At 38.7% G+C, this 23,756-nt stretch overlaps 1 protein-coding gene across 1 annotated transcript in view; it reads left to right on the top strand.

Annotated features, from left to right (window-relative positions):
- The first annotated feature begins 1,523 nt into the window (after nucleotides 1-1,523).
- LOC120861090 (medium-chain specific acyl-CoA dehydrogenase, mitochondrial) overlaps nucleotides 1,524-23,756 on the top strand; it is a 40,581-nt gene continuing 18,348 nt past the window's right edge. Inside the window, exons 1-6 of the mRNA XM_040236753.1 lie at nucleotides 1,524-1,614; nucleotides 4,810-4,897; nucleotides 10,955-11,052; nucleotides 11,161-11,230; nucleotides 12,346-12,446; nucleotides 13,234-13,314. Coding sequence (XP_040092687.1) covers nucleotides 1,585-1,614; nucleotides 4,810-4,897; nucleotides 10,955-11,052; nucleotides 11,161-11,230; nucleotides 12,346-12,446; nucleotides 13,234-13,314 — 468 coding nt within the window. The 5' untranslated portion in view covers nucleotides 1,524-1,584. The remainder of the gene's footprint in view (nucleotides 1,615-4,809; nucleotides 4,898-10,954; nucleotides 11,053-11,160; nucleotides 11,231-12,345; nucleotides 12,447-13,233; nucleotides 13,315-23,756) is intronic.

The following is a 23,756-nucleotide window of genomic DNA, read 5'->3' as shown; positions in this document are numbered from 1 at the left end:
AGGTGGAGCAGTCAGATGGGCTAGAAATTAAAAGTTCTTTCCTGTTAGACAATAAGGTTTCAACTCTATCCTACAAATAAGACAGGGAAGATGATAAAATTAGCAACCTTCAGATTGTCATTTTAGACAAAGCCTTTATGATGCCTAGATAATTCTCTTTGTACCTAGTTTGTTGAGATATTTTATTTTAAAAAACGTATTTATTTAGGCTGTATTGGGTCTTCAGGATTTAGGGATGAGTGATGAGGGCCTAAATTAGGATGAAAGTTGAAAGTGTTGAAAATGTTAATCCTTCAGCCATGTCCTACTTCTGGAGACCCCATTGACTGTAGCCCTGTCAGGCTCCTCTGTCCACAGAATTCTCCATGAAAGAATACCAGAGTGGGTAGCCATTCCCTTCTCCAGAGGATCTTTTCAATCCAGGGATCCAACTCTAAGGCTCTTTCACTGCAGGCAGACTCTTTACCATCTAAGCCATCAGGGAAGCCCCCTAAATTAGGATGGGGCCAACAAAAATGAAAAGTACTAGGAACCCTGGGAAGCATTCATACCCTCAACTCGCACTGGGCTTTTATTAGCTTTCACAAATACACAGCTTTACAAATTGCCGGGCATTGTAACACCATGGTTATCTCAGTGAAAGTGAAGTCGCTCAGTCGTATCTGACTCTTTGCGACCCCACAGACTGAGTCAGACACGACTGAAGTGACTTAGCAGCAGCAGCTGCTGCAGACTGTAGCCTAAGGCTCCTCTGTCCATGGGATTTTTCTAGGCAATAGTACTGGAATGGATTGCCATTTCCTTCTCCAGGGGATCTTCCCAACCCAGGGATCGAACCGGGGCTACCGCATTGTAGACAGACGCTTAACCGTCTGAGCCACCAGGGAAGTCATAGTAATAAACAGCCTTGGGAAGATGCAGAAATGTTGTGATCTCTCAAGTGATTACATTCTTCTTTGATTTAAATCACAAACATCCTTCTGCTTTGGGTCCAGTGTTTCAGAGAAAAGTACCCTTTGACCCCTCGAAGCAGAAACGATTTGAGTCTGATAGGTGTCTCCGGATAAAAGTCAAGATCGAAAACCAGCAGACGCCTTTCTGCCAAACTCCTCGCCAAGCCCTCTCACCCAGATTCTCAGCCTGTTATGTGACCCTTGAATCTCCGGGCTGGGCGCCTGCAGTCGGCCCAGTCCCCGCCTCCGCCACCGTTCGCCCTCCGGGTTGTCTCCGCACGGCTGTCAGCCCCAGTCTTCCCCCAACAGGGCTCGTCGACTGAATTCAAAGGACCGACGGGAAGATATGCTTTTTTCAGGGAAACTCAGTGCGTCCCGTCAGGCACCTAGAGCACATTAGACCTCCCTCCAAGATGGCGGCGGCCGCAGAGAGGGGCATGGCCGCTTGAGTAGGCGTTCAACTAAGCCGCGCAGGCTGCCCCCTCCGCCCTCTTTCGTTTTCCTTTCTGTCCCTTCTAACTGAGGCCCCGCCCACAAATGTTGCGGGTGGGCGGGGACATAATGTAGGCAGGGGCGTCCGCGGAGTTGTCACAACCGGATTAGAGATTGCATAACCCGACCAGCAGACACCATGATAGCGCTGTCTAGGCGAAGCTGCGGGGTGAGAGGAAGAACAGGGCTCGGCATGGGTGGGAAGCGGAGGCTGTGGTGTTCGGGAGGAGGCCGGGCGGGGTGGGAAGTTGTGGTAAGGAAGGGGCGCAATCATCAGGCGCCTTGGCACCCCCTTACCCCGCTCCTGGTAGGAACCAGGATTCCGGACCCTCGCCTGCCTTTCGCGCTCACCCATTCCTCGCACTGTGGGACGGAACGCTGTCTGGGTTTTCAGTTTCCTGTATCTCCTTAGCAATTTCTCCGTATATAGATTGCGTCCCCTTTTCAGAATATCTCTTTTCTTTCTCTGGCCCGAGAACCTTCCAAAGATTTCCCGGAGGAGTCTTGTCATATCCTGAAGTAAACCCGTCTTTTAATTGGCCAGGGTCTAAAAATTACAACCGTGTCTTTGCTGAACTAGTTTATTTTCTCTTGACGGACACTCTCTCTTGGCTCAGTCCCTACACTAAGAAGGAAGTCTTCTGTGTTGTATATACTACAAAGTGCAGAATTCAGATAGTCTTTACCTTGGGTGCCTGCCAAGTAACGAGGAAAAGGAAAATGGAGCAGGTTCTCCTTAGGATACTTAATATATTTTAAGACCCATTTGGTTTTACAGTATCAGGTTGTGTACGTAAATATAGGAGAAAAGAAAATCCCAGAGCAGAATTTTCTGTGAAGCTCGTCTGTTTATTCTAGTGTCTCGCAGATTTTAAATCGTCTCAGCTACTAAATACAGTTGGCTATCTTAAATATTATTGCCATTTATATGTTATTTATAATTGAGAAAGTTATGTCTTGTACCAAAATAGTGTTGGGTTTAGAGTAATTCTAATGGATTATTGCCCGGTATTTGTCATTGCTATACAAGTTAATGGGTGCTGAAGGCAGAAATTGAAGGATTTTAAAAATGATTTTAAATCCTGATACCAGAAAAAAAGACCTGGATTTCTCAATCTCGGGGCGGGGGCGGGGACGGGGGACGGGGGGTTGTTGCGGGCACGAAATAAATACAGAAAAACCTGATCCAGAAAATTTATGCCACTTTGACACTCCCATAAAACTCAGACTTTTAATTCCTAAGAAACATGCAAAAGTTTTCAATTATAGCTGTGCTGTTATTGAAAAGTTAATGCTTGATTAAAGTTGCTACCCTTGGAGGTTTTGAATTCCGTATTTCTGGCGGAGAACCCAGAGTTAATAACATTTATAGACAGTTTTGCTTCCAAGACATTAACTTACTTTGATCATCTCGACAGTTACCCAGTAAGGTTAACCTCATTTTCCAGGTTTGGAAAGAAGTTAATAAACTAGTTTGTGGACATTGTTCCCTGGCTGTAACTACCTTTATACTTTGTTTTATGTAACAGATTTTCCTGTAGGGTCATATGTAAACTCTTTGTAAATTATTTTAAATACACGGATAATTCCCTATTTAAAATCTCAACAAACCATTTACCTATATTGTGAGGTCTGATTTTGTACCATGCTATCTAAACACACATTTAAAAGAGGTTTTTAGTTTGATTTTCGTGCAATTTTTTTTCTTTATAGAATCTAATAGCAAATTAGGATACTTGAATTGAAAGAGCAGTATAGCAAGGTGATTGATGGCACAAATTCTTCATCATAAATGTTAAGGTAATAATCCTGGTTCCTAATAGAGTGACCTTGGCCAATTTTACTTGACCTTTCTGAGCCCCAGTTTCTTCATATACAAAATATGAATAAAAATAATTCCTTAGTCTTAGGATTGACTCAGATTCAGGTGCATTAATACATGCAATGTGACTGAACAAGAATAGGTTTGGTGGAGAATGAGTACCTGAGAAACCATGTTTTAACTCCGAAGTAAAATTAATGAAAATTACAAAGAAAATATGAATTTTTATATTCTGTAATTAAAAAATTGTGGTATAAAATATATTATTGAAAGGGTTATTTAAATTAATACATTTGATAGTCTATGTTGTCACTTTACATGTAGGTAATTCTGTTTACAAGTTGAAGTTGTTATCTACAAAGTGGACAGTTTCTTTTCACAGATTTTCAAAAACATAAGCAAGTTCAGTCCTTCATCTTTTAGTAGATTGTTGAATTTCTCTTTTCTTTCAGTGCCTAGCTTAGTAAAATTTTGTTCTGTCAAATTCCTTGAACTGTAAATTGTGTAATTTTGGCTCTCCTTAAACATTTACTCAAGAGTTCCAGTATGGTTTCCAGTTTGATAACTTTAATAAATGCAAGTGGTTACTTTTTGTGTATACTGAACTGTTATGAGTATGAAAATAGATTTCAAAGGAACAATATCTGATTATATCCTTTCTTTCTATGAATATAAAAATAGGTTGCAAAATAATATCTGATTATATTTTTACATATCTTTTTGAAGAAATATGAGTAGATTTCAGAAATTAAGACAAATAGTTGAGTAATGGTTTAAAATAGGGTTAGGAAACTTTTTTTGTAAAGAGAGAGTAAATATTTTTGGCTTTGTGGACCATGTGGTTTCCCAGCTCTGCTGTGATGGCAGCAATAGACAATGTGGTCTGACTGTGTTCCAACAGAATTTTATTTACAAAACTGAGGGTACCATAGTGTGCTGACCCTTGGCTCAGAACATTCTAAGAATACTTACAGACAACAGCAGAAAATATATAACATGCTTTAAGGCTAATTTGTTTTGTTCAAGTGAGATGTCTTAGAAAATGGAGTTCTTCAAGGGGAAGATTCCCAGAGACATTCTTGGGAGTCTACCAGGGACAGGGAACCAAAGTTGATAAATGAGGCAACTCTTGAATGTAGAGTGATACTATTTCATTTTTGCCCCCCATTGCAATTCCCCAGTTACAAGGTGTTCTGGTGCTGGAAGGTGAGATTTCTGGAACAGTGGTTCTAAGTCTACTACTATCCCTGACTCTTACTTGTCTTGGAAATATTGCATTTTAGTAGTACAAAGCTACTGATTAGTTTTATTTGCATTGCATTTTTTACAAAAAAAATTTCCTTTATGATAGGTGTTAAAACATCTGATAATTGACTTAATACAAAAATCAAATTATGGTTGAAGGCATTTAAGTAATGACTTAAACTGTGTTCCTGAATATGGTCAAACAAGTTGCTCTGTTTACTTGTAAATACTTATCAGTATTCTACTTGACTGATTTTTAAATTCCCCAATTTGTTGTAACAAAATTATTCTTTACAGGTACTGAGAAGTCTTTCTCGTTTTGACTGGAGATCACAACATACAAAAGCTGTCGTACAACATGAGCCAGGATCAGGATTTAGTTTTGGTATATATTTTGTTTTGTGTTTTGACTTTAAACTTGTATTTGTTATATATATATGAAACTTTTTAAAAAATACTTTCTATTTCATTATTTATTTATTATTCGCTGCCACATGGGATATGGGATCTTAGTTCCCTGACCAAGGATTACACCTGTATTCCCTGCAGTGGAAGCTGGACTCTTTAACTATTGGATCAACAGAGAAGTCCATATATGCGACTTTTTATATGTAATTATCTGAAATATGTTTGTAAACAAACTTAATGTCTGTCATCATCTGTAGATTGTTCAGTTAGTCACACCCATCCTTTCTGATCTTGTTTTCTTCTTCAGCTGTAGTACCCTATACATACATCTGTATTATCAGCGTGTATATATATTCCTGCCATTTTAAAGTATATCAGTTCAGTTCAGTCGCTCAGTCGTGTCTGACTCTTTGCAACCCCATGAATCATAGCATTCCAGGCCTCCCTGTCCATCACCAACTCCTGGAGTTCACTCAAACTCATGTCCATCGAGTTGGTGATGCCATCCAGCCATCTCTTCCTCTGCCATCCCCTTCTCATCCTGCCCTCAATCCCTCCCAGGATCAGGGTCTTTTCCAATGAGTCAACTCTTCCCATGAGGTGAACAAAGTATCAGAGTTTCAGCTTCAGCATCAGTCCTTCCAATGAACACCCACGACTGATCTCCTTCAGAATGGACTGGTTGCATCTCCTTGCAATCCAAGGGACTCTCAAGAGTCTTCTCCAGCACCACAGTTCAAAAGCATCAATTCTTCGGCGCTCAGCTTTCTTCACAGTCCAACTCTCACATCCATACATGATCACTGGAAAAACCATAGCCTTGACTAGACAAACCTTTATTGGCAAAGTAATATCTCAGCTTTTCAATATGCTATCTAGGTTGGTTATAACCTTCCCTCCAAGGAGTAAGTGTCTTAATTTCATGGCTGCAATCACCATCTGCAGTGATTTTGGAGCCCCCCAAAATTAAGTCTGACACTGTTTCCACTGTTTCCCCATCTATCTGCCATGAAGTGATGGGGCCAGATGCCATGATCTTAGTTTTCTGAATGTTGAGCTTTAAGCCAACCTTTTCAGTCTCTCACTTTCATCAAGAGGCTTTTTAGTTCCTCTTCGCTTTCTGCCATAAGGGTGGTGTCATCTGCATATCTGAGGTTACTGATATTTCTCCCGGCAATCTTCATTTCAGTTTGTGATTCTTCCAGCCCAGTGTTTGCCCAGCGTTTCTCATGATGTACTCTGCATAGAAGTTAAATAAGCAGGGTGACAATATACAGCCTTGACATACTCCTTTTCCTATTTGGAACCAGTCTGTTGTTCCATGTCCAGTTCTAACTGTTGCTTCCTGACCTGTTTATTGGTTTCTGAAGAGGCAGGTAAGGGGTCTGGTATTCCCATCTCTTTCAAAATTTCCCACAGTTTACTGTGATCCACACAGTCAAAGACTTTGGCATAGTCAATAAAGCAGAAATAGATGCTTTTCTGGAACTCTCTTGCTTTTTCCATGATCCAGCAGATGTTGGCAATTTGATCTCTGGTTCCTCTGTCTTTTCTAAAACCAGTGTGAACATCGGGAAGTTCACGGTTCATGTACTCCTGAAGCCTGGCTTGCAGAATTTTGAGCATTACCTTACTAGTGTGTGAGATGAGTGCAATTGTGCAGTAGTTTGAGCATTCTTTGGCATTGCCTTTCTTTGGGATTGGAATGAAAACTGACCTTTTCCAGTGCTGTGGCCACTGCTGAGTTTTCCAAATTTTCTGGCATATTGAGTGCAGCACTTTCACAGCATCATCTTTCAGGATTTGAAATAGCTCAACTGGAATTCCATCATCTCCACTAGCTTTGTTCGTAGTGATGCTTTCTAAGGCCCACTTGACTTCACATTCCAGGCTGTCTGGCTCTAGGTGAGTGATCACACCATCATGATTATCTTGGTTGTGAAGCTCTTTTTTATACAGTTCTTCTGTGTATTCTTACCACCTCTTCTTAATATCTTCAGAAACAACAAATCAACTGTTTCATGTGAATAGTCTTCAACTTAGAAAAGAATGCAACAAATACTTCTTAAACACTATTAGATACACATTGCTAGGTTTCTACTAATAAGCCAGAGTCTAGTTTGGCCATCATATATGGAACAGCAGTTTGGTGCTAAATGTGGTTCTTAGTCTTGGGATTGGAGAACCATGTGGTGTTGGGGGAAAACAGAATAACATTTGCCTTCCTCTTTTCTTTCAAAAATGAAGACCAGGCAAAAAATTTGAAATAATAACACCTTTCTTCAGCATCCTTTGCCCCCTAGAGTGCTTCTTGCTTCAGAAGTATTACCGTTTCTCTAGTTTAAAAACCCATTTTCTCAATTCACTTGGTCTCAGAAAAAAGTTAAAAGGCAGCTGAGATAATTAAGTCATACCCTGAAAGAAATAACAAACTCAAAACTCCCTAGGGTTAACATTTTCAGTTTTTATTTTTTAAGATTGTCAGCATCCATATAAAGTTTTTTCAACAGAATTAAGTGAAAATTTCACATCAATGTGAGGATAGCAGTTTGGGACACTGTATCTTCTTATTTTCTTATTGAGATATTAACATAGGTTTGGTATCATTGCTATTTAGTTTCAGTTTGTCACATACAGATTCATACCCAATAGTAAGAGACTAGTAGTAGAAATCTGTGGTGATTTGGTGAGTGACAGAGGATGAGATAGATATAAGTGTTTTGGAGGGAGATTGTGGAGATCAAGTAAAGGAATAGTGATAACATCTGTGACCAGTTGCACTATCTATAAGACAAGGTTTATTTGAAGATTAAATTATACGACATAGGTAAAATCCTAGCATATAGTGATGGGATCAAGGTACGTTCTCAAACAAAACATAATAGATCCAAGCTTCCCTACCCCTTTGCCACTCACAATTTTGATATGTTGTTGTTGTGCAGTCGCTAAGTTGTGTCTGACTGTTTTTGACCCTATGGACTGCAGGACTCCAGGCTTCCCTGTCCTTCACTGTCTCCCAGAGTTTGCTCGAATTCTGTGCATTGAGTTGGTAATGCTATCTAACCATTTCATCCTCTGCTGTACTCTTCTTTTACCTTCAATCTCTCCCAGCATCCAGGTCTTTCCCAATGAGTCAGCTCTTTGCATCAAGTGGCCAAAGTACTGAATCTTCAGCATCAGTCCGTCCATGAGCATTCAGGGCTGATTTCCTTTAGGATTGACTGGCTTGATCTCCTTGCTCTCCAAGGGACTCTTCAAGAATTTTCTCCAGCACAATTCAAAAGCACCAATTCTCCAGCACTCAGCCTTCTGTATGGTCCAACTCTCACATCCATACATGACTACTGGAAAAACCATAGCTTTGACTAGATGGACCTTTGTTGGGCAAAGTAGTGTCTGCTTTTTAATATGCTGCCTAGGTTTGTCATAGCTTTCCTTCCAAGGAGCAGAAAAAAAGAAAGTGAAGTCGCTCAGTCGTGTCTGACTCTTTGCAACCCCATAGACTGTAGCCTACCAGGCTCCTCCATCCATGGGATTTTCCAGGCAAGAGTACTGGAGTGGGTTGCCATTTCCCTCTCCAGAGGATCTTCCTGACCCAGGGATCAAACCCGGGTCTCCCACATTGTAGGCAGATGCTTTACCGTCTGAGCCACCTGGGAAGCCTTGCTCTAAGGAGCAAGCATCTTTTAATTTCATGGCTATAGTCACCGTCAGCAGTGGAATCCAAGGGAAAAAAAAAATCTATTACTGCTTCTACTTCACCACCAAGTGATGGGACTAGATGCCATGATCTTCATTTTTTGAATGCTGAATTTTAAACCAGGCTTTTCACTCTCCTCTTTCACCCTCATCAAGAGACTTTAGTTCCTCTGTACTTTCTACCGTTAGAGCGGTATCATCTGCATATCTGTGGTTGTTGATATTTCTCCCGGTGATCTTGATTAGAGTTTAGGATTCATCCAGCCAGTATTTCAGTCCAGTATTCCACATGATGTACCCTGCATATAAGTGAAATAAACACAGTGACAATATATAGCCTTGATGTACTCCTTTCTCAATTTGGAACCAGTTCATTGTTTCATGTAAGGTTTTAACTATTGCTTCTTGACCTGCATACAGGTTTCTCAGGAGACAGGTAAGGTAGTCTGGTATTCCTATCTCTTTAAGAGTTTTTCACAGTTTGTTGTGATCTACACAGTCAAAGATGTTTGTGTAGTCAATGAAGCAGAAGTAGATATTTTTTGGAATTCCCTTGCTTTCTCTATGATCCAACAAATGTTGGCGCTTTGATCTCTGGTTCCTCTGCTTTTTCTAAATCCAGCTTGAATATCTGGAAGTTCTCAGTTCATGTACTGCTGAAGCCTAGCTTGAAGGATTTTGAGCATAACTTTACTAGGATGCAGAACGAATGCAATTGTACGGTAGTTTGAACATTGCCCTTCTTTGGGATTGGAATGAAAACTGACCTTTTCCAGTCCTGTGGCCACGGCTGAATTTTCCAAATTTTGTTGACGTATTGAGTGCAGCACTTTAACAGCATCATTTTTTAGAATTTGAAATAGCTCAGCTGGAATTCCATACCTCAGCTAGCTTTGTTGGTGGTGATGCTTCCTAAGGCCTGCTTGGCTTCGCACTCCAGGATATCTGACTCCAGGTGGGTGACCACCCCAACTGTGGTTATATGGGTCATTAGGACCTTTTTGGTGTAGTTCTTTTGTGTGTTCTCACCACCTCTTCTGCTTCTGTTAGGTCTTAACCATTTCTGTCCTTTATCATGCTCATCCTTGCAGGAAATGTTCCCTGGATATATCCAGTTTTCTTGAAGAGATCTCTAGTCTTTCCTATTTTATTGTTTTTCTCTACTTTTCATTGTTCATTTAAGAAGGCTTTCTTATCTCTTCTTGATATTCTCTGGAACTCTGGATTTTATCTATAAAATGAGAGATTTGATTTTAGGCTATTGAATACCAAATTTCTAATGTCTTTTATATTTTAGTTCACACATCCCTATACAAATTATCGCTATAGTCCTAAACATTCTTATTTTTCATTCTTACCTTTCTGTCTTTTCTTTCATTCTTCTTGCCCAAAACATCATATATCACTCTTAAATTTTACCTATCCTTTAATGTTGGATGCAGCTGTAATAAACTGCAAGTTAGTGTGGAATTGAAAAAAATCAGTAGTAATTGGCTTCTGTGCTTGGTCCAGCCACCCTATTTCTTTCATTAATTTAAGAAGCCTTCCCACCACTTTTGTCAGTTGCTTTGGGCTCCTTTGTAAACTTAAGTTATCTGAGTTTAAAGGAGGAGTAAAATTGAAGTTATGGTATTCTTCTGATATTTTGTACAAGTTTAATTGGTATATGGTCACTGGTCATGTCTTACCTCCCTAATAGATTGATTCTTGAGGTCAGGATATGTCTTACATATTAGTTTCATTTTGGTATTAGTAAACATATGATGATTCTGCTTCGGAGTTAAGAAAAATTGTTTTTACTTTAATACTGGAAGAGAAAAACTTGTTTGTATCTGTTACTCATTTGTAAAAGCGAGAAATCTTACCTACCTTTTTGGCATTAATATTGACATAGATTTAATTATATGGTACAGTGAAATCTTGAGTAGTCTGAAAGCACATTGCACTATAACTTTCTGGCTATCAAAGGTGAAAGTCTCCATTATAATTATAAATATCTACATACTGACTCAGAGAAGGCAATGGCACCCCACTCCAATACTCTTGCCTGGAAAATCCCATGGATGGAGGAGCCTGGTAGGCTGCAGTCCATGGGGTCGCTAATGGTTGGACACGACTGAGCGACTTCACTTTCACTTTGCACTTTCATGCTTTGGAGAAGGAAATGGCAACCCACTCCAGTGTTCTTGCCTGGAGAATCCCAGGGACAAGGGAGCCTGGTGGGGTCACACAGAGTTGGACACGACTGAAGCGACTTAGCAGCAGCAGCACATACTGACTTCATTTTCTCAGCTCATTGTCCTATTTAAATATTTTAAAAATAACTTTCCCTTAGCATTCACTGAACAACAGAAGGAATTTCAAGCTACTGCTCGTAAATTTGCCAGGGAGGAAATAATTCCAGTTGCTGCAGAATATGATAAAACCGGCGAGGTAGGTATATACACTTTAAGGAGTGAACATCTTTGCAAATTTTACAAGATTTTAAATATAAGTAGATTTTAAATATAACTTTTTTCTCTATTATTATATTTCTTTCAGTACCCTGTCCCATTAATTAAAAGAGCCTGGGAGCTTGGTTTAATGAATACACACATTCCAGAAAGTTGTGGTAAGCTTTCTTTACATTTTTAATCCTAGCATGCATATGAACAAGAAAACTCTAAAACTCTATTCAGTCATTCTTTCAAATATTTGTCACCATTAAATGGTTTTGTACCTATGTGCCCCTGTGTAGTGGAGAAGGCAATGGCAACCCACTCCAGTACTCTTGCCTGGAAAATCCCGTGGACAGAGGAGCCAGATAGGCTGCAGTCCATGGGGTTGTGAAGAGTCGGACACGACTGAGCAACTTCACTTTCATTTTTCACTTTCATGCATTGGAGAAGGAAATGGCAACCGACTCCAGTGTTCTTGCCTGAAGAATCCCAGGGATGTCGGAGCCTGGTGGGCTGCCGTCTATGGGGTCGAACAGAGTCGGACACCATTGAAACGACTTAGCAGCAGTAGCCCCTGCTTCAACGTTTGCCAGCTTTCAGAAGCCTTGTACTCAGAGGCATTCTTCCTTCTTTATAACTGGTTCCAAAGTGGGGTTTTCCTGGTAGCTCAGATGGTAAAGAATCTGCCTGCAATGCTGGAGACTCAAGTTCAATCCCTGGGTCAGGAACATCCCTGGAGAAGGAAATGCAACCCACTCAATTATTCTTGCCTGGAGAATTCCATGGACAGAGGAACCTGGCAGACTACACCCCATGGGGTCGTAAAAATCCGAGTCAACCTAGTGATTAAATCACAATGTTAACTTAATCCTTGTTAATTCTCTGTCTAGGTTGGTTGAGTTGTTGCTTTTAAATTCTACTTTCAATTTTACATTTAATTGAGACTTCCTTTCACTCCTTTCCTCAAAGGGTCAAACTTTTAGCAAAGTTGAATCAAATTTTTACAAAATCAAGGTGAAGCAGGAAGACAGGTCCACATTACAAATAGTAAGAGAGCTTTTTGAAATTTTAAAACTAATTTTAGCTTTATATAACAAAGTATACTCTGTTACTGTACTGGCCCAAAATCTTTTAGTTTCTTGTGTTATAGATATTATATTTGTAAATTTGCTTTTAAGATCAAGTTAACCTAATTTTTGTATTGCAAGTCATTTAAATAATTTGCCTTTATTTCTGTTGAGATATGCTATGTATTACAATGGGCTCTTAAAACATTTTGATATCGTAGGAGGTCTTGGACTTGGAACTTTTGATAACTGTTTAATTACTGAAGAATTGGCTTATGGATGTACAGGGGTTCAGACTGCTATTGAAGCAAATTCTCTAGGGGTAAGTTATTTAGAAAATTAATTGGCTAACCGAGCTGTGGTTAATGAAAAAATCCTGCTAGGTTAGGTTAGTTGGCAGAACACAGTTTTCTTTTAAAAACAAAACAAAACAGACAAAAAAAACCACACAAGGTTCTGCAGTGAAGCCTGGATTTTTACTCCATGAGTTGATTGTTCTGACCCTGTTGTCATTAGTACTTGGTGTCCTGCCTGTCCTTGTGGGGAAACTACACTTGGCTGTGGCTTCAGTGGCAATTCTTAGATAAGGTCATTCAGGAGAAGGGTTGGGATGACTTGCTGCCACTGCTGGCAATGCTGAAGTTTAGTGAATAAGTCTTAGGAGACCTGATCATATGTACCATGTCATTTATTATAAATTTAATTATTTATCTGTGCATTTTACTACAGTAGATGTTTACATATTACATTACGAACAAGTCCTATATAACTTAGTTGTATGTGCATACTTGGATTAACAGATTTATATCCTTGTGGTGTTAGCTCTCTGACTTAGAGGCAGAATAAAGGCCATTTCTTTGGGCTTACACTTGGGGAAAATAGTTGTCTTGTTTTGAATTATAGTGTTATATTTGAATTTACTAGGAATTCCCTGGAAGTCCAGTGGTTTCAACTCTGAGTTTTCACTGCTCTGAGGGCCTGGGTTCAGTCCCTGGTTGGGAAACTAAAACCCCACAAGCTGTGCAGCGAGGCCAGAAATAAAGAAAGAATTGCCATACCTAATTTTAAAATATCTTGTTTTTTTAATGTCACTTCCCTTTGGTTGACAGCAAATGCCTGTTATTATTGCTGGAAATGATCAACAACAAAAGAAATATTTGGGGAGAATGACTGAGGAGCCGTTAATGTGTGTGAGTATATGCAGCAGCTACTTTATTTCACACTTAAGAAAGGAATAAAAATAGAAGAAGAAAGGAATAAGCATTCTCTTTTTCCTTTTCAGTCTGTATATATACATTGGGCTATATAGCATGTTAAGACAAAAGCAACATATTTAAGTACAGTAGTGTTTCTGGGATGCCAAAAAGTTTCATAAAATTATTCTCTTGCCTGTTTCCAGAAAAAAGAAACCTACTTATGATGTTTCTAGGATGCCAGAAAAGTATCATAAGAATTCTCTAACTTATTTCCAGGCAAGAAATATCTACTTAATGGAGCACTCTGGAGCTCTCGAACCGAGTAGTTGTGTGTTGGGAAGTTCAGATTGAATATATAATTCTAGGTGTTTGAACTAATAGTTTATTGAACTAATAAGAAATTAATATGACTGACAAGGTAACTGTTGAATGACTGAGTGACTTCAGGAGGAGAGTTATAGATTTTATTTAATTTTCTGAGATTTACTCAACTAATTTTTAAATTGGATTTTTTTAAAAAAGATATTTTCATACATTTTACACACATGCATACTGAGTTTTTATTTTGAAAGTGACTTTACATAAGGATTTTTTCTTTCTTTTGGGTATTAGTCAGACAGATTTCAGTCTAGGGTCTGATTGTGATACTGAAACATAGTAAATGGTTATTAGTTTTGAGCTACTTGTGAGAATCAGTCTGAAAGAATAGAAAGTAATACTTGAAAATATTTTAAGTTTATTTCAGGGCCTAAATTTCAGGCAAACTAATAAAAGACATTTATATGTATTTCCTACTTAATTGTCAATTTGTTTCAACAAATGAAAGTTTCTTAGAAGGCTAAATTTCAATATTATCTAAGAATTGTGTGAAACATCCAGGTTCTTTTCTTGTAATGTATAAAATGTTAGAAACAAGCTAAAAAATTGTAGCATAGAGAGATGGTTAGAAGAACTTAATGTACTGATAAGAGTATTTGTAATTATTAGTTATAAATAGGTATTTCTAAAATATTAAAGTCTTTTAAAAGTAGTTTAAATATTTTAAACATTTCTTTGACAGTTTTGTTTGTTATTCATATCTTTAATTATGTAAAAATATATTCATTCTAGTCCCTAAAGTATTCTGATCTCTGAATTAATAAGGTTTGCTGTACATTTTCCCTCTTCTAGCTCATAATATATACTCAAATATGTATCTAGTGCAATTGATATACTCAGATATGAAGCCAAGGGTGAAAATGAAAATAATCAATAGGTATATTAATTCAAAGTATTGCTTAATTTATACTGTTTCAGTTAATGCCCAATAATATTTATAAAATTATAGTACTATTGTTTTTTAAAACTTTCTAGAAATTAATATTTAAAATTTTTTTCTGATTATAAAAATGATATAGAAGATTTAGAAAGATATGAAGAAGAACAAAAATGTCTGTAATCCCTCAGATATGAAGTTAACTGGTATAACTGTCTTACTGTATTACTGTATATTCTATTTGATTTTTTAATACATACAGATGTATTTTTCACAGTTATGATCATATGTGCAGTTTTATATCCTTTTTAATATAATAAGCATTTTTATGCTCTACTTTTTAAATACTGTGATATTTTTTACTATATAATATGCTATCTAATTGATGTACTATAAATTATTTCACTAGTCCATATTATTGAATATTTAAATTCCTTAGATTGTTGCTTTTAAAAATAATGTCATGGTTAAAATTTATACAGAAAAAGATAAGTCTTTGGGTTTAACTTTACAGGGTTAGTACATATTTGTAAGATTTAATCTCTTGCCAGATCGTGTGATCAGTTATACTCTTGTTGAGGATATGAGAACAGAAATAAATAAGGGTAACACTATAATTATTTTTTTTATTGGAGTATAATTGCTTTACAGTGTTGTGTTAGTTTCTGCTGTATAATGAAGTGTATCAGCTATATGTACTCAACACATATATCCCCTCCTCTTAGACCTTCCTCCTACTCCCTCCATCCCACCCCTCTATGTTATCACAGAGCAAGGAGCTGTATAATTATTTTTCAATACCACTTAGTACAGAAAAATTTTCCAAAAATCAAAACTAATTGTATTATTGTATATATATTAAAATAATAAGAAACCTATTTCTTTTTTAAAAATTGGGTTAAATTTTTTAAACAGCATATACCTAAAATATATACAGTATTAGATGACTAGAAACAAGTATTAGACTGTTGGAACAAGCTTGTCATAGGCAAGACCTTCAGTAAACTTATTTGTCCAAACATGGTCTAAGAACTTTGAAGTGTCTGAAAAAAACCTAACAGTGGTAAGGAAAACTCTTGTCATAAAACCATGCATTTCCAGTGGAACTGGGAAGTATTAATAGCTGAAATGTAACTGAAACAATGCTGAAGTTGAGGTCCCAAGACCTGTCTTCAAGCAATGTAGTAGCAGTAAGATCTTATATAGTTACTTAGCTTCAAAATCTCTTCTGAAAATAGGGCATATAACATCTTAGAAGCATACAGTAAGATAAAGTACTTATGTTTTTATAAGAATATCTTCACATAGTGTCCCTTTTGCAATATAATAGAGAAATTTCTTTCATACCTAATACCAGGGGAAACTTTGTTTCTCTTTAACTGCTATTCATTCATCCATCGATTCACTTAATATCTGAATTCCTTGCTATATGCCAGTTTACACTTACAGGTAGAATTTTTTGTTTTGGTAAGTAGGAAGCATAGAGCCAGTTTTATAGTCCTCTGTTAGTAATTATCTGAACTTCAAAGCATGTGTTACAGTATATTATTCTTCTAGTTTACTTTTACTTCACTGTGATTTAAAAAAAAACAAACAAACATGTAATATATAAACTACCTCCAGTCCGTTTAGAGTGTAAGACCAAACAAGTTAGTGATTTAATAGAGAACAATGCAAAATTGGTTAGTAAAATCTACAAAAATAAGGTGGTAGCATCATCACTAATAAGCTTATAATGTTATTCTCATTCTTCTAAATTTTTGAATACTGTGTACCAGGTGGACTTAGAATAAAACAGTGAATAAAACTGGGCTCCTGCTCACAACAGACTGGTAGACCCTCAGATCCTTACCCAAATTGTATTATTATATTTGTATTATTGTATCATAGGATTTATACAATTATGCAAAATAAATTCTTCATAAATAAATAGTTATGAATAAAAGAATATTATTGTAATATATTATCTTACTATTTAAGAATATTAATACTTTAAGAATACTAAATAAATATATTTTAAGACAATCTTTTGATATTTATAATAATAAGAAGAATATTATTTTAATATATTTATATAAAAATAAATACGAATTTTCTTGAATTACAGTGTAGTAATGAAGACATTTTCTTGGCAAAACTCTATTAGTCTTTGCCCTGCTTCATTCTGCATTTCAAGGCTAAATCTGCCTGTTACTCCAGGTGTTTCTTGACTTCCTACTTTTGCATTCCAGTCCCCTATAATGAAAAGGACATCGTTTTTGGGTGTTAGTTCTAAAAGGTCTTGTAGGTCTTCATAGAACCGATCAACTTCAGCTTCTTCAGTGCTACTGGTTGGGGCATAGACTTGGATTACTGTGATATTGAATGGTTTGCCTTGGAAATGAACAGAGATCATTCTGTCATTTTTGAGATTGCATCCAAGTACTGCATTTTGGACTCTTTTGTTGACCATGATGGCTACTCCATTTCTTCTGAGGGATTCCTGCCCGCAGTAGTAGATATAATGGTCATCTGAGTTAAATTCACCCATTCCAGTCCATTTTAGTTCGCTGATTCCTAGAATGTCGATGTTCACTCTTGCCATCTCTTGTTTGACCACTTCCAATTTGCCTTGATTCATGGACCTGACATTCCAGGTTCCTATGCAATATTGCTCTTTACAGCATCGGACCTTGCTTCTATCACCAGTCACATCCACAACTGGGTATTGTTTTTGCTTTGGTTCCAAACACCCTCTTCCAACAACACAAGAGAAGACTCTACACATGGACATCACCAGATGGTCAACACCAAAATCAGACTGATTATATTCTTTGCAGCCAAAGATGGAGAAGCTCTATACAGTCAACAAAAACAAGACCAGGAGCTGACTGTGGCTCAGATCTTGAACTCCTTATTACCAAATTCAGACTTACACTGAGGAAGTAGGGAAAACCGCTAGACCATTCAGGTATGACCTAAATCAAATCCCTTATGATTATACAGTGGAAGTGAGAAATAGATTTAAGGGCCTAGATCTGATAAATAGAGTGCCTGATGAACTATGGAATGAGGTTTGTGACATTGTACAGGAGACAAGGATCAAGACCATCCCATGGAAAAGAAATGGAAAAAAGCAAAATGGCTGTCTGGGGAGGCCTTACAAATAGCTGTGAAAAGAAGAGAGGCAAAAAACAAAGGAGAAAAGGATAGATATAAACATCTTACTGCAGAGTTCCAAAGAATAGCAAGAAGAGATAAAGCCTTCTTCAGCGATCAATGCAAAGAAATAGAGGAAAAGAACAGAATGGGAAAGACTAGAGATCTCTTCAAGAAAATTAGAGATACCAAGGGAACATTTCATGCAAAGATGGGCTCCATAAAGGACAGAAATGGTATGGACCTAACAGAAGCAGAAGATATGAAGAAGAGCTGGCAAGAATACACAGAAGAACTGTTCAAAAAAAGATCTTCACAACCCAGATAATCACGATGGTGTGATCACTCATCTAGAGCCAGACATCCTGGAATGTGAAGTCAAGTGGGCCTTAGAAAGCATCACTACGAACAAAGCTGGTGGAGGTGATGGAATTCCAGTTGATCTATTTCAAATCCTGAAAGATGATGCTGTGAAAGTGCTGCACTCAATATGCCAGAAAATTTGGAAAACTCCGCAGTGGCCACAGCACTGGAAAAGGTCAGTTTTCATTCCAATCACAAAGAAAGGCAGTTCTCAAACTACCGCACACTTGCACTCATCTCACATGCTTGTAAAGTAATGCTCAAAATTCTGCAAGCCAGGCTTCAGCAATACGTGAACCATGAACTTCCTGATATTCACGCTGGTTTTAGAAAAGGCAGAGGAACCAGGGATCAAATTGCCAACATCCACTGGATCATGGAAACAGCAAGAGAGTTCCAGAAAAACATCTATTTCTGCTTTATTGACTATGCCAAAGCCTTTGACTGTGTGGATCACAGTAAACTGTGGAAAATTCTGAAAGAGATGGGAATACCAGACCACCTAACCTGCCTCTTGAGAAATCTGTATGCAGGTCAGGAAGCAACAGTTAGAACTGGACATGGAACAACAGACTGGTTTCAAATAGGAAAAGGAGTACGTCAAGGGTGTATATTGTCACCCTGGTTATTTAACTTAAATGGAGAGTACCTCATGAGAAACGCTGGGCTGGAAGAAACAAGCTGAAATCAAGATTGCTGGGAGAAATATCAATCACCTCAGATATGCAGGTGACACCACCCTTATGGCAGAAAGTGAAGAGGAGCTAAAAAGCCTCTTGATGAAAGTGAAAGAAGAGAGTGAAAAAGTTGGCTTAAAGCTCAACATTCAGAAAACGAAGATCATGGCATCTGGTCTCATCACTTCATGGGAAATAGATGGGAAACAATGGAAACAGTGTCAGACTTTATTTTGGGGGGCTCCAAAATCACTGCAGATGGTGATTGCAGCCATGAAATTAAAAGACGCTTACTCCTTGAAAGAAAAGTTATGACCAACCTAGATAGCATATTCAAAAGCAGAGACATTACTTTGCCGACTAAGGTCCATATAGTGAAGGCTGTGGTTTTTCCTGTGGTCATGTATGGATGTGAGAGTTGGACTGTGAAGAAAGCTGAGCGCCGAAGAATTGATGCTTTTGAACTGTGGTGTTGGAGAAGACTCTTGAGAGTCCCTTGGACTGCAAGGAGATCCAACCAGTCCATTCTGAAGGAGATCAGCCCTGGGATTTCCTTGGAAGGAATGATGCTAAAGCTGAAACTCCAGTACTTTGGCCACCTCATGCGAAGAGGTGACTCATTGGGAAAGAGTCTGATGCTGGGAGGGAGTGGGGGCAGGAGGAGAAGGGGAGGACAGAGGATGAGATGGCTGGATGGCATCACGGACTCAATGGACTTGAGTCTGAGTGAACTCCGGGAGATGGTGATGGACAGGGAGGCCTGGAATGCTGCGATTCACGGGGTTGCAAAGAGTCGGACACGACTGAGCAACTGAGCTGAATGAAGACAAGTTGCAATGGAAGCAAAAGTGGCTTCTGCCGAAAAAAACATCAAATTACTCTGTGGCAATCAAATAAGACAAAAACCATCCATTTTGTATAGAAACACAAACCCATACACTTCATAAGCTCTAAAAACTATACATTATAAACCAGAGAAATGTCTAATAGCATATTTCAAGGAAAAAATTTCCAAAGTTATCAATACTTAAAATTTCGGTATTTTAAAGTGTTATTTTTTCTGAACAGTTCATTTGTATAATACTTTTTTGTTGTTGTTATGATGCTGAAAACATCTTTGAATCTCCAGGTAGGAGAGTAATCTAGTTAACTTTATGTGTCATCTGAATTTCCTCTATCACATATCTGTGAAAAGACCATCTAGCTCATGTTTTCCTATCTCGGAGTCACAGGCTCCTGAAGCAGCTGCATTTGGGAGTATCTCTGACCATTAGAACACTTTTCTAGATTATGTGCTCCTGAAGAAAAGGATTGTGTCATTTCTTTTTATCATTTCACCGCCTGATACCATAATAGGTGTTCAGTAAGTTTGAATAATTTCATAGTAGTTTTCTCCTATCAAGTCAAATTCTTTCCCTTGCCTATATAACCCTTCAGCTATTTCATTATGGCTATCATGTGAATCTTATCTTTTCTAAGCTAATTAGAGCCAGTTTTTCTCATCTTTTTTTCACAGTAAAGTCCCATCACTTTTTTAAAGTTGACTCAAAATATCGTAGAGTTAAATATAGTACTCTAACATGGTATGATAAGTAGAGTAGAATGGTTTCATCACTCTCATTTTAGATACCATGGTCAGTCACGTCTGACTTTTTGTGACCCCATAGATTATAGCCTCAGAGAAGGCAATGGCACCCCACTCCAGTACTCTTGCCTGGAAAATCCCATGGGTGGAGCAGCCTGGTAGGCTGCAGTCCATGGGGTCGCCAAGAGTCGGACACGACTGAGCGACTTCACTTTCACTTTTCACTTTCATGCATTGGAGAAGGAAATGGCAACTCACTCCAGTGTTCTTGCCTGGAGAATCCCAGGGACGGGGGAACCTGATGGGCTGCCATCTATGGGGTCACACAGAGTCGGACATGACTGAAGTGACTTAGCGGCAGCAGCAGCAGCAGCAGCAGCAGCAGCAGCAGCAGCAGATTATAGCCTCCAGGCTCCTCTGTCCATGGGATTTTCCAAGCAAGAATACTGGAGTGAGTTGCCATTCCCTACTCCAGGGGATCTTCCCAACCCAGGGATTGAACCCACATCTTTAGCATCTCTTGCATTGGCCAGTGAATTCTTTACCACTAGTGCCACTTTTAGATAATCTAAACGAGAAGTAGTTCTGAAGAATGGACAGAAAATAATTTTGTTTGGGACACATTTTGTTTAAGGTATTTATTACCAAGAAGAATGTCTAATAGATAAATCCATGTAAGAGGGTAAAGGTCAGGGAAGAGGTAAAGCCCAGAACTGGAGACTTAATAGGCTATTCAGTGAGTATACCAAACCTTAACACCAATGGGGAGACTGATTTGGCAATTTAAGTCGATTAAGTTTTATATAAATCAACAGTGCTAATGCTATGATCCGTATGATTTATGTTTAGATCTGACCTTTACCTTCCTACACGGACTTATCTCTTAGACATTATTTTTGGCTAGACTTAAATAATTGATAAAAAATAAATAAATCCATTGATGCCTTTGAATTGTGGTGCTAGAGAAGACTCTTAGGAGTCCTTTGGACTACAGGGAGATCAAACCAGTCAGTCCTAAAGGAAATCAGCCTTGAATATTCATTGGAAAGTCTGATGCTTAAGCTGGAGTTCCAATACTTTGGCTTCCTGATTCCAAAAGCTGACTAACTGGAAAAGACCCAGATCCTGGGAAAGATTGAAATAAAGGAGAAGGGAGTGATGGAGGATGAGATGGTTAGATATAGCATCACCTACTTAATGGACATCCGGTCCCATCACTTCATGGGAAATAGATGGGGAAACAATGGAAACAATGTCAGACTTTATTTTGGGGGGCTCCAAAATCACTGCAGATGGTGATTGCAGCCATGAAATTAAAAGACGCTTACTCCTTGAAAGAAAAGTTATGACCAACCTAGATAGCATATTCAAAAGCAGAGACATTACTTTGTGGACTAAGGTCCGTCTAGTCAAGGCTGTGGTTTTTCCAGTAGTCATGTATGGATGTGAGAGTTGGACTGTGAAGAAAGCTGAGCGCCGAAGAATTGATGCTTTTGAACTGTGGTGTTGGAGAAGACTCTTGAGAGTCCCTTGGAGTGCAAGGAGATTCAACCAATCCATTCTGAAGGAGATCAGCCCTGGGATTTCCTTGGAAGGAATGATGCTAAAGCTGAAACTTCAGTATTTTGGCCATCTCATGCGAAGAGGTGACTCATTGGGAAAGAGTCTGATGCTGGGAGGGATTGGGGGCAGGAAGAGAATGGGACAACAGAGGATGAGATGGCTGGATGGCATCACTGACTCGATGGACGTGAGTCTGAGTGAACTCCGGGAGTTGGTGATGGACAGGGAGGCCTGGGGTGCTTTGATTCATGGGGTCACAGAGTTGGACACGACTGAGCGACTGAATTGAACTGCACTTAATGGACATGGATTTGAGCAAACTCCGGGAGATATTGAAGGACAGGGAAGCCTGGCGTGCGCAATCCATGGGGTTGCAAAGAGTCGTACATGACTTACTGACTGAACGACACCTGAACTGCTAGTACTTTGACCTGCACAATGCTATTTCATTCTTCTGTGCCTAGATCTGCTTGCCTCATTTATTTGTCCTTCAAGACTTATCTCCTCCAATGAGTATTCATTGTATCTTCTCCAAAAGTATTCTTATTACCCTCCTTATCACTCACCTCCCACCCTTCTATAGGTCTAAGTAGTTATTTCTGATGTCCTTATGGTCCCTTACTACTTTGAATTAAAATGAACTGTTAAAAAAAAAAATAAAATAAAATAAAATGAACTGTTAAGATTGCTCTCTTTGGACTAAGTACCTTAAGGGTGAGGAACTTGTGTCTTTAGGCCTTTTATTCACAGTTCCCATCACCCAGTAAACGTGAATGAACTTCAGCAACCCATTGGTCACCCTTCCACCTTCCCTTTATCCTCTTGGGAAATCTGTATGCCTTCCACCATCCCTGCCTCTTGAGAAATCTGTATGCAGGTCAGAAAGCAACTGTTAGAACTGGACGTGGAACAACAGACTGGTTCCAAATAGGAAAAGGAGTATGTCAATGCTATATATTGTCACCCTGCTTGTTTAACTTATATGCAGAGTACATCATGAGAAACACTGGGCTGGATGAAGCACTAGCTGGAATCAATACTGCCAGGAGAAATATCAATAACCTCAGATATGCAGATTATACCACTCTTATGGCAGAAAGTGAAGAAGAACTAAAGAACCTCTTGATGAAAGTGAATGAGGAGAGTGAAGAAGTTGGCTTAAAGCTCAACATTTAGAAAACAAAGATCATGGCATCTGGTCCCATCACTTCATGGGAAATAGATGGGGAAACAGTGTCAGACTTTATTTTTTGGGGCTCCAAAATCACTGCAGATGGTGACTGCAGCCATGAAATTAAAATATGCTTGCTCCTTGGAAGAAAAATTATGAGCAACCTAGATAGCATATTAAAAAGCAAAAACATTCCTTTGCCAACAAAGGTCTGTCTAGTCAAGGCTATGGTTTTCCCACTCATCCATACATCCATGTATGAATGTGAGAGTTGGACTGTAAAGAAAGCTGAGTGCCGAAGAATTGATACTTTTGAAATGTGGTGTTGGAGAAGAGTCTTGAGAGTCCCTTGGACTGCAAAGAGATCCAACCAGTCCATCCTAGAGGAGATCAGTCCTGAATATTCATTGGAAGGACTGATGCTGAAGCTGAAACTCCAATACTTCGGCCATCTGATGTGAAGAGCTGACTTATTTGAAAAGACCCTGATGCTGGGAAAGATTGAAGGTAGGAGGAGAAGGGGACGACAGAGGATGAGATGGTTGGATGGCATCACTGACTCAGTGGACATGGGTTTGAGTAGACTCCAGGAGTTGGTGATGGATGGTGAGGCCTGGTGTGCTGCAGTCCATGGGGTGGCAAAGAGTCAGACACAACTGAGTGACTGAACTGAACTGAACTTAT

Source organism: Oryx dammah, unplaced genomic scaffold (genome assembly GCF_014754425.2).
Source record: "Oryx dammah isolate SB20612 unplaced genomic scaffold, SCBI_Odam_1.1 HiC_scaffold_11227, whole genome shotgun sequence".
Classification (NCBI taxonomy): Eukaryota; Metazoa; Chordata; class Mammalia; order Artiodactyla; family Bovidae; genus Oryx; species Oryx dammah.
Note: the sequence above shows the minus strand (reverse complement) of the source record. Positions and strands in the feature narration are given on the sequence as shown.